The sequence below is a fragment of the Argiope bruennichi genome, chromosome 9 (genome assembly GCF_947563725.1).
Source record: "Argiope bruennichi chromosome 9, qqArgBrue1.1, whole genome shotgun sequence".
NCBI classification, from domain to species: domain Eukaryota; kingdom Metazoa; phylum Arthropoda; class Arachnida; order Araneae; family Araneidae; genus Argiope; species Argiope bruennichi.
In genome coordinates this window covers 127,327,457-127,339,537 of record NC_079159.1, presented here as the reverse complement: position 1 = coordinate 127,339,537, position 12,081 = coordinate 127,327,457, and the positions used below count along the sequence as shown (strand labels likewise).

Below are 12,081 nucleotides of genomic sequence, written 5' to 3'. Positions count from 1 at the left end.
GTGAAACATATAAATTGGAACAATTTAGAAACTCTCCCCAGGAAGCATCAAAATTTGTTCACTGTGCTATAATGGAATAGCTAAAAGATTTCCCTAAAGATTATCAAAGATTCCCCTAAAAAGAAACAGTAAATCAAAGACAAAATGAATCAAAAAGCAGAAGACATGCAAACTGGAATTATTCAAAAACTCTCCCAAGGAAGCATCAAAATTTGCTGATTATTCAATAATGAAGAAGTCATTCCCCTTGGCCCAATGAATCAGGCAATGATTGGTCTGCTCTGGACCGACTAGACCGAGTGTATGATCATCAGTGCGGTGTTTCAACACTTTCCCCTCCCCTTTCTTCCCACACAGGGCTTCTCTTTGACTTGATCTGTATTTCTTATCTTTCTCTTGCAAGCTTTTATCTGTTTTTGATTTCACTTATATGTCTTTCTAATATAAATTTACCTTCATTAACACGTAATCAATTTCTTTTATTAAAAATTAATCATCAAAATAAAGATTGACTTCTTTTTAATATGATATATGAAGCTATTTTTTAAAAATATAATTTGAATAATGATAAAATTTGGGACTATTTAGTAATAAACTCCTTTTTTTTTAAGGACTGAATTTAAATTGTATTGTTTTGTAACAAATATTTTGTAGCACTTGACTGATAAGCTACCACAGGGCAAAGAATCACATTTTTCATGAAAATATGACATTATGTTACTTAATCAAGGTGTCTCATCCAAATAAAAAAAAAAAAATAGCTAAAAGCTACTAAAAATGAAACACATATTGCAGTCAAATAATTATAATATTTTGAAGAAACCCTGATTATCAATTTAGGCATAAGGGAATTAACAGAAATTAAATACCACCAATATTTCCATCGAACTAGTTGGTTGCCAATATCATCTAGTTTGAAAAAAATAAAAATATAAAACGCTGGCATCCTGGCCTAAGGGTAGTGTGTCTTCCCTGTGATCTCGGCATCCTGGATTCGAGTCTTGGTTCGGGCATGGTTGATTTTACCCTGTATTCTGCGATTTCTGTAAAAGAGGCTCCCTGTAAAAAGGGGTTGTGCAAGTGAGTGTGTGAGTGTTATCTTCATATGAGCTAGAACTCAGACTTCTGCCCTCGGGTGATCAGGGGTCATTACCCTCAGAAGCTACTACAACCCCCTTTCCATTGTAAAGTGGACACAACATCAAAAATATAAAACAAATCTTGCATATTAGTAAATATATAGTCCATTAAAATTTCAAGAGAACAATAATTTTTTAAATATAATTGCAATTTTATGAAAATATTCATTTTAAATTGAAGTTTGTTAAATATTGTATTTAAAAAAATAACAACAAATTATACCCAAAAATTATAATTCTTAATTTGTTTCAATTCCATAGGAGACTATCAAAGTTAATGAGAAGCATGACTATTGATAGAAGGCATTCAAATAAAATGGAAATTTTAAATCAATTCAACACAATTTTTGATTGCAAATGAATTAGGATAAAGAAAAAAAGCGATTCATCGTAGCTCTTTTCTTTTAGCAGTAATTACAATTATATTATAATAGAAATAACATAGCTCTTTTCTTTTAGCAGTAATTACAATTATATTGCAATAGAAATAATCTGGATTACTAAAAAATAAGTTGGGTGTGTTTAATTAAAGGAAAGTCTTTTAAAGACATTTTCTTGGACATCTTTTATAATATGTCATTAAACTATAATTGCTATTTCAATAAATACATTCAAGAAATTATCTTTTATTTATTAATATACATTGAAAGTTTCTATAAAATACTTCTTTAAAACGCAGAAGAAATTTTTATTCTATTATAATAATATACCATATAATGATCAAGTAAAGTAAGCAATGCTTACAGCTTTATTTGTTTCAAGATACACATTACATTCTCAAATGGGGGGAGGGAGAGGGCAGAGAAAGAAAGATCATGCCAATTTTAGACAATTTATATTTAAATCAGCCACTTTTTTTTATTTATTTAATTACAGCTAGTAAATATATTTTAAAGAATTTAGATTGAAGCTAAAGCTAGAAGCTAGCTTTAGAAATAATATACTGGATCTTTTAATTCTCAAAAATTTCAAAATATAATCTTGTTTATTTTCTATGGAGAAAATTGAAAGGGGAAAATGAAGAAATCAAACTTACTGTTTTAACATTGGGAATGTCCAAACCCCTTGAAGCCACATCAGTGGCGACCAAAACATCTACTTCTCCCTCTTTGAATTTTCTAAGAGCTTCTAATCGTTGAGGCTGATTCATATTTCCATGCAGTTCAGTAGATTTAATGCCCATTAAACTAAAGATTATATAAAGTCTATGAACTTGCATTTTAGTCTGTGCAAACACCATGACACGATCTTGAAATGTTCGAGAAAGTAGAGCTGGAAAAAAACAAGTATTTAATACTTAAATTCAAAAACAAAGAAAAACATAACTTCTGCAATTACAAAGGACGTTTCATCATTTGTTTATTATATATATATATATATATATATACTGTTTGAATTAATTGGAACAACTAAAAAGAAGAAAAAAAAAGAACGATTTTATCTAAAACCTTAACTTTTAATCATTACATACATTAAGTTAATGTAAGTTTTTTTCTCCAAGCATGCCCGAATCATGCTAATCTTACAAAAACTCATCAAAAGTACATCTCCGATGGCTACCAAAATGAAAATAAACAGCTTTAAGAATTGAAATAAAAAATTGCCATAATTACATTTGATGAGAAATCGCCTAACAAATAGTTCAATGTTGGTGACTGTACATTGAACTTAAGTCTAGCCAACATTTTAATTCCGACAGTGGATCAATTTGTTGTAGATCATATGTTACATTAAATGATATGATGAAATTTCAAAATATTCCGTATTAATATTTAAATAGCCAGAAAAATCTCTATACTGGCAAAAGGCGGTGAATTTTATAAAAATTTATGTATTTTATTGCGCATTTTTTTATTATTATTGGAAGCATTTTCATTAATAGAAAAGATTTAATCTCAATACATAATATATAATGTTTTGATCAACACCACCTGAGATGGAATTACATGCCATGCACATCAAGATATTTTTGTCACAGAATTGGCAATTACATACTACACATGTTGACAAGAAATAGTCACGGAAGTAAATACGATGTTTGCACAAGTAGAAAGACAATTTAGCTTTAATCATTAAAAGTATCCTCATCTATTACTTTACATTACCCATTTATGCAACTTTTAGATGAAATATCTAGTTTTTTTTTTTTTACAATTTACTAAATGCAATTATTTTAACAACCATTTGAATCACGTTCGACTTTAATACCCAAGAATGGTTGTAGTTTTGGTCATTTTTTTTTTCTTTCTCTGTTGGCGAAAAGTTTAATTTCTTTGGCTTAATACTATTTTTTGTTTACGAGTCTGTAATTATGAGAACATTATATGAATTTCAGAGATATATAGAATGCAATAATTTTTCTAAAGAAATGAATGATTTAAATCGCTGTTATGACTTTTTTCTGTTATTTTCTAGATATATTTAACTACACACTTCAAATAAAAATTTTGCTTAGCTTCATAGTTAAAACAACCATAGCAATAAACTTATTTAATTATGAATTATCTTATTTCATCATTAAATTGTAATTATCCAATTGCAATTATTGTACTTTGAAGTAGAATACTGGATCAAAATTAGGTACAATTAATAAATCTCAATCTTTTTACTGTCATTTTACCTAATCTTTTTGTAACTAAGAGTAACTTTATTAGCTATAAAATATTCTGTGCATTTTTAGTTTGTTACTAAATCAAAATTAAATTCAGCTTGAGTTTTTTTTTTTTTTTTTTTTTTTTTGTACATTATTTACTTAAAAAAAATTTCTCAATTTTCTTTTTGGTTGTTTGCAGTTAAATAGGTACAATAGCTAAAAAAAATCAGTTGACATCACAAAATACAATTAATTTAATAAATAAACCAGCCAATAACCAAAACCAGACAGTCAATAAAATATAACTCACATTGGTTTGAAAATACTTTATTCATAACCAACTATTTAGGTTTCATAAATCATTGAAATATTAGTGTTTTTGGTATTAAGTTCACATATGTGAACTATAATTTTTTTTAAAAAAAAGGAAGGAGAGGAGAGACACTGTTTTTGTATTTATTTGGAGCCTCATTTTTTGTATACACACTTTTTGTAATAATAGCTAAAATACTTTTTATTTTATAGGAAAAGTACTTCAAATGTATGATAAAAATAAAAAAATTAAGTTAAAATTAAAAAGTTTTTTTCAGATCATTTCAAAAGTAATTACCTACTACAATGGCTTCTCTGTCTGCTTCTCTGTTTGGTCGGATGCGAATGAACTCTTGGTGAAGATTCATGGCTACTTCAGTGTTGTTATTAATAAATATTTTGACAGGTTTTTTCAATACAGCAGCTGCAAGATCTTTCACCTATAACAAGAAATATGATAAAATAAAAAATCATGCAAAAAGAAAGTGAAGGTTCAATTCTACAAAAAATATCTTACTTCATCATTAAGAGTAGCCGAGAACAACATAGTCTGCCTTTCATAGCAACACTGCTTAATGATTTCTTTCATTTGTTCAGAAAAATATTCATCCAAGATTCTGCAGAAAAGGAAAAGAGGAGGAATAGAAGATATAAGGGCATTAAGTTAGTTAAGAAATTAATATTTTATTTATTTCATTATGAAATATGCGATTAAAAATTCATTATTAAATAGTATCTTTATCATACTAGTTGACAACAGTGCTCATTTTTATCTATATCTCAATTCAATAACACTTTTAGAATTTAAAATACAAAATAAATATTTTAAAAAAATTACACTTTTGTACATTTTTATAATTTAGTCATTTTAAAGGAATTCTATTTTAATATATTCAAATTTTGATTATGAATACAGTAGAATTACGCAGATGTGCTTACTTAATACTTTAAAAAACAAGAATAAATAACTCAATCCATTGATGGTTAAATATTACAATTAGCATAGTAAACTTTAATGGATGTGAAAAAAACAAACCTGTCTGCTTCATCCAAAATCAATATTTCTATAGAATGAAGATTGAAAGAAGGAGTATTTTCAAGATGATCAAGTAGTCTTCCTGGTGTAGCAATAATAATATCAGGTATACGTCTCAAAGCTAATTCTTGGGCCTTCAATTCTAGACCACCTATTCAACACAAATGCTTTTACTGTCAAAAGTTCAAAGCAATAAAGTTACAGAATATTATATAAAAATATCCAAAATTTACATGAATAAATATAAAAATAACATGAAATTTTTATCACTGGTACTAGGCAACTAAAAAGACATGTTGGTCCTTCAGATGGAATGGATATTTGCTCATAAAACATTTGCGCAGCAATAAAAGAAAGAAAATGTGGATTTTGTTTCTACTGTCACATAAAAAATAATCACTACATCACTTGCAGGGAACAAAAGATACAAAAATGTTTTTATAGATACCACTAAAAATAAAATATTCATAAGTGAAAACATTTTAGGATTCATAGAAATATAAATCATTATCAGCAAAAGTAGAATAAAAGTAAAAATACATTTTTAAATAATTTATTCAGACCTATGATATCGCAGATATAATAATGCTAGCAATATGAAAGGAAACATAAAAGGTAAGCAATTAAGAATATTTTTGAATTCATATTAGTAATGTATTTTTCAAGATATCAATTATATTTTTAGCTCAATTCATCAATCTGGGTTGTCACTTAAATCTGGAAAAAATTCCTCGAGTTTTCCAATATATGTATATGCAGTATAAGAGAAAACTCTTGTGCTAGTTGCAACACAACAATACCCCCTTGTTTTTATCAGTGGGAAAAAGAAAAAGAAGTAAGCATAATTCAACCTCATCTGAAATAATAGCATATTAAATTAATGTTTATATATACAAACATGAAAAAAATCTCCTTGTTAATAATTATAATTCTGAGGGAAAAAATATTGATTACTTAATTCAAGTTTTCTAATTTAAAGTCAGGCAAAATTAAGGTTTTGGGTGAAATAAAACACAAAAGAACACTTCCGCTAACAAGATACAGATAATTTAAATTTTAAGCTAAATACAAACCATTTGACAAAAACACAAAGCTTTGAGCATTCATTTTTGCAACTTTTGCAGATTTTTCATTCATCGGTTTCATTATCCTTTCTGTTGCATTAATTTAATTTGCAAAGCTGTGTTAGATTTATTGGATTCTTTTTCTTCCCACTAAACTTTTTTTTTAAGTTTAAAAAAGTTTCATAATACCTCATAAGCACTAATTTTACATATTATAGCAAATCTCTTGAGATTTTAACAATTAGATTTCTCCATAAAAGTTTATAGCATTATACAAAGTTCTTAGATCATTTCAAGAATTTTCTTTCAGAGTTTCAACAAGTTATATCCTTATTGATATTACATCCAATTTCCATAGTCCCATTGCCATGTGGCAATACAAGCATTATCTTTCCAACTTGCCAAAAATTAAAAAATTCTTTTAACCATGATTCATTTAAATAAAAACTTCATTAAATGAATCAAGTTTTTTTTTTTTTTTTTGCATTTATTTTAGTTTTTTTAGGGAAATTTCAAACTGATTGTTCCATGTTCTGAACATGCAGTGAAAATCTATTCATTGGAATAAAGAAGCAAATCAGTCATTTGCTCTCCTCATAATGCATTGTTTTACAATAAATGTGGATTTAAATAAGAAACAGTTTTCAAAATATTCGGAGAAGCATTCATTTTTTTTTTTTGCAGTTTTTTTTTGCAGTTTTTTTTACAAACAGAAAATATTCTGCTAAAAAGAGTCTTTGTTCAGTTTTTCTATCTCTACTATAATTCAAGTAGCCAAAATTACTATTAAAGTTCATGTATTTTAATTTCTGAAATTTTCTTTAATTTATTCAGAAAAAATAAGTTCTATAAGAGCCGGGTAAATGCTTCACCTATTCGGGTCATCATGGATCATATGTATTTCCATTGACATGGTACGGAAAATTGGAAAGTAAGTGCCAGCTCAAATTTTGCCAAGTTGTTTGACTGTAGCTCAAAAATTAAGTCTGTAACAAAATAGCGCCTTGCTGCTTCAAAATGAGAGGTTACAATATAATTAACTTCTAACTTCAGAAGGAATATAAAATTTTTATTCAACAGTCCTCTTTTATAATTAACAATAAAACAGGTCAAAAATAAATAAATGATTCATTAACTCAACTCTCATTTGTTTTAAATGAATCAGTAACTTTTATTTTTTAACTTTAATAAAAAAAATACATTATAATGACATTCTTTTTAATTCTTGGACCATTTAATAGAAAACTTGAATGTTTTTATGTAGTACAAAACTATGCAATACAAAAGAAATCACTGTCACTTAATTGTTATATTTTATCAAAAAATTATTGAAACTAAAATAGATAAGATTCAGTGCAGAAAAGATTTATTTGGTATATACTATCAAAAATTAAACAGTAATATGTGTAATAATAATTAACAATAAAACAACAATAAAAACATGTAAAAACAAGGTATGATAAAAATCAAAGATTAATCTGTAACTAACATCATTAGAATAAATTTCAAATTAATGATTAATATAAGAAAATGAATACTGAGAAACTGTTAACCAGGGGTGTTTGTGGGACCCCAAAAAATCCCCTGAAACTTTTACGGACTTACTACCGACATTTTGGAGTTTCGAGAGGGGGGGGGGAGAAATGAAAAATTACGATTATGAAGTATTGAATGACCTAATTATAAAAGTTCAATGAATTACTTTTTTTGCAAAATTAATAACCATTAATTTTGCAAAATTAAGACCTTTGAACCCGGGTCACGTGATCGCACATCTGGTCGAACGAAGTCTCTCCCTTTTTTTTCTGCCGCGCCTACTTGCCGAAAAGAATCCAGAAGAGAATGTCCGAGAACCGGGGGAATGAGTCATAACTCGCAATAAGGAAAGAACAAAAAAGAAGTTTTTCCCCCTTTTCACGCATTATCACTGCCTTTGGAAAAAGAAAGGAAAAGTTTTCACCACACACACTGACCTTGCGTTTTCTGCTTTCAAAGCAAACAAAATTACCCAGATCAAAATAAATAATTCATTATTATTCCTACTTCCTTTTGAACGACGATCCCCGGAATTTCCGGGTATCGAAGTTCAAAATCCCCGGAATTCCGGGGTTTCCCCGGAGCACAAACACCCCTGGTTAACGATAAAAACCTTTTGCATTATGTTATCATCAATAGCTTTAATCAATGTGGTTTCCACAAATAAATAATGAGCTTTATGTTTTACACAACAAAATTGTACCGAAAATATACTGTGATAACCAGGCTGCAATTCCTTTTTCTACAAACACTTGTGACAACTTTAAAATTAAAACATATAGACATAAAATTCATTAAGGTAAATTTAATTGTTTTGTTTCATTGAATCAAAATAAAATATTTCTAACTTCTTAACAAACCTTTTTTTTTTTTTTAATAAATTAAAAAATATTGCAAAACTTTTATTTACTACTTTCTAATTTCGTTTCGGAATCGTTTCGGAAGTTCGGTTTACATGGATTATTAAGTAGGTTGTATACTGCTGGATGTATTACAACGTATTTCTATCCCCCTACAAGTTTGACATTTCAATAGATTAAAGGGTAGTCAATATAATGAATTCCGACAAGGCGATTTTACGATCATTTACAGATGTCACAGAATCCAGCACCTCACAGTTTTCTTTAGGCTTGAGACTTAGTGATGACACTTACGTTGAGGGGTCAATCTTTAGAAAGGGGATTTTCTTACCTGAGAAGGCCATAATGGCTTTATGTTGACTTAGAATGAAATTGTATTTTGTATTTCAAGTAGTATTTCTTTCAAATAGCTGGTTTAACTGAAATGTTATAGGTAAATTCCATTAATTTTTTTTTATTATTATTTAAAATGTGTTCTTATGCTCACTTGTGATTAATCATCACATTGAAGCACTAGAAATTCAAATGAGTGACAAACTGCTAATCATATATAGTTTCATACATGTTTCCTTAATCAATGGTTTTTTCTTACTTCTACTATTTTTATGATACATTTTAACTTTACTAACATTTTAACTTATGATACATTTAACTTACTGATCAATACATTTTAACTTTAATCTCTGCCAACAATCTTTTTCTTCACACAAAATGAGCTAACGCAGCTTAAAAAAATTAAAACAGTCTAAATTTCAAGGAATATATAAAAATATAGTTATATTGCTCTGTTTTCAAATTTAAATTCATTCCTTCAGTTTGCAGTTGTTATTTCTTTTAATATTGTTTTAATAAAAAGAAATTTTCCGATTTTTGAGCATACATGCAAATATATGTGTATTTGTGTTCATTTTTTAAATCTCTTTAAAAAACTAGAACATTTCTTTTAAAGTCATAAAAATATAAATTAGAAAATTTATTTTTAAAATAATTTTTATTTGGAAAGTTATTTATAGTATGCACATTAATATACCTCAAGTAGATGAAAACAAAGAATAAAATAGAATAAATTCAATGTTTGAGTAAATTTATTATGAATATAAAGAGCTTGATAACATCAGTAACTTAACTATTTTAAGATATTTTTTAATATATTTCTTGGTAATATATTTAATAAGTTATATATTTCTTGCATAAAAATATAGCTATGAAAAAATTTCTAAAAAATATAAATAGGAAAGCCAAAAATTAGCTATTTATTCCATATTTCGTTTAAGCAATATATTTTTTATTGGCAAGCTATTGCACATTCTTCTATAAATGATAAAATTTGAATGGATAAATTAAACAGCTTTTTGTGAATCTTCTATGAATTACAACGCAAATCCGAATTGCATGTTTTTATGGAAATCAAGTGCAAAATAATCTAGATAAACGGTCTTTAGCGGTGTAAGAACAAAAAAATTATTGAAAAATATTGGATTCACAGCTATCCCAGGAAACTGCAACATTTTATTATTTCATTGCCACTTCCATGTTGTGTTTTGCTTTAAGAACAAATAGAGAAATATTATAACAGGTACAATTAAAAAGCTGTAATATAATATTGAGTTTACTTGCTTGTAACATGTATGCTTTAGATTTATTTAAAAAGTATCAAAATACATAAAAAATTATATCTAATCTTTCAAGTATGTTAATTGCTAGTTATTTTAGAATATGATTTATGATAGCTCTATCGATAAGAAAAAATGCTTATGTCCTACATGAAACATTAGCAAAATAGTTTTTTATGAATTTCTGGAAACAAAACACTCTTTCTCTTTCATTATTTTCAAACTAATTCAAGGTGAATGTCAGCAATTCTGGATATAACTGAAAACTTAATTCTATCATAAGCAAAATTAATTGCCTACATTGATAAATTCTTCTAAACATGGAATAATTCCTTATGCCAATTTTTGAGAATTTTCATGTAGACTGACAAGCATGTGCAAAATTCACACATCCCGATTTCACTGAAATCTAAACACCACTATCTCGATTTTCTTATATAGTTTGGTTTGCTTTACAATAATCTACGAAAAGAAAGAAAACTTTTCTTTATTTAAGATTTTCAAACTGAGTTCTAAAATTTAAAACTTTTGAATTCTATTTTTTACATTTGTTCGGTTCCTAAAATATTTGTTGCCACATAAAATGTAGTCCGATTTTATTGTCTTCTAAAACGTTTACTGATGTTAACGTGGCATGTAGACATAACATGATTAATAAATGATCATTGGGCATATATTATGGTTCATTTTAAAGAAAAATGGCTTTCCTTCATTAAATCCATAATTACAAACTATAATAAAAAAAAGTTTTTAGTTCATTGTTATTTCCACTCCAAGCAATTACTAATAAGAGGCAGAAAGTGGAATTATGAGATTTTTTATAGCACATGTGTTTTATGTATCAAAATTTATCAAATTTAAAAACGTAGACCCAATTGTAGCTGAAACTTTTGTCAATTGCTTGTTTGATAAAGCTAGTAATAAACATTTTTTTTTTTTAGAAAGGAATAAAATTAGATTTTCTTCATTAGCATTGCATTTTTTAAAAAATAAAATACACATCAGAAACTTATATTTAAATTAAAATTTTAATAATAACATTTAACTAATTGGAATTTGGGAGGAAAAAATATTCTTACATATAATATCTTCAGCTTTTGGTTATCTGTTATAACTGCCTTAGAATGCATTTGACAGTGACTACTTCATTAAAATCGATTACAAATGGTTGACGCAAATGGGAAAAAAATTCAATAGTTTTGTTAAATTTCAGAAATGTATTAAATTAGTAGAACAGTCAAGAAATTTGAAAATAAATTGTTGATAAAAACATTTTATAGATGTTTCACATGGCATAATTCATAAGTTTTAAACAGGAAATTTCCTTATTTTTAAGTATTTCAGAACAAAGATGTCATCACTTTTCAATGAAATAATAATAAATAATAATCAAAAAGCAATACTGAATTTTTGAAAAAAAATGCAATGGGATATTTTTGGGCATGGATCAATAATGCCAAAGTAACAAATTATGTGGCTATAGAATAGCCCCCCTTCCCAGCTAACCCAATCATTTTACCGACTCATACCAAAAATTGTTTTATTTTTATAGATGATGATGCTACTACTGCTTCTAAAATTTAATACGTACTATTATTTGCATGTATGAAAACTATTTTTAGTTCTTGCTGTGAACAAATACTAATATATTACAAATGTTGATTGTTCAATACAAAAACATTACTAAAAAGATATATTTGTAAGAATTAGGTGAATATAAAAGCAATTTTAATCTTTATCCTAAAATTTTAATCATTTAATCCTTCATAAAGTATTTTGAAACATATATTATTTTGTGACAAACATATAATGGGAATTTTTCTTCTACAATTCTTAGCAGAAATTAAGAGAAAATCTTACTATTTATATTTATGCTGTGCAACTTTTCATATATTAATGTTATCACTCGGCAATTGAACTTTAAATGC

At 27.0% G+C, this 12,081-nt stretch overlaps 1 protein-coding gene across 1 annotated transcript in view; it reads right to left on the bottom strand.

Moving 5' to 3' along the window:
- Positions 1 to 12,081, bottom strand: part of LOC129985256 (probable ATP-dependent RNA helicase DDX27) — a 60,144-nt gene that overhangs the window by 31,793 nt on the left and 16,270 nt on the right. The window contains exons 8-11 of the mRNA XM_056095215.1: positions 5,081 to 5,231; positions 4,562 to 4,661; positions 4,343 to 4,484; positions 2,176 to 2,411 (exon numbers count right to left, since the gene is read on the bottom strand). Coding sequence (XP_055951190.1) covers positions 2,176 to 2,411; positions 4,343 to 4,484; positions 4,562 to 4,661; positions 5,081 to 5,231 — 629 coding nt within the window. The remainder of the gene's footprint in view (positions 1 to 2,175; positions 2,412 to 4,342; positions 4,485 to 4,561; positions 4,662 to 5,080; positions 5,232 to 12,081) is intronic.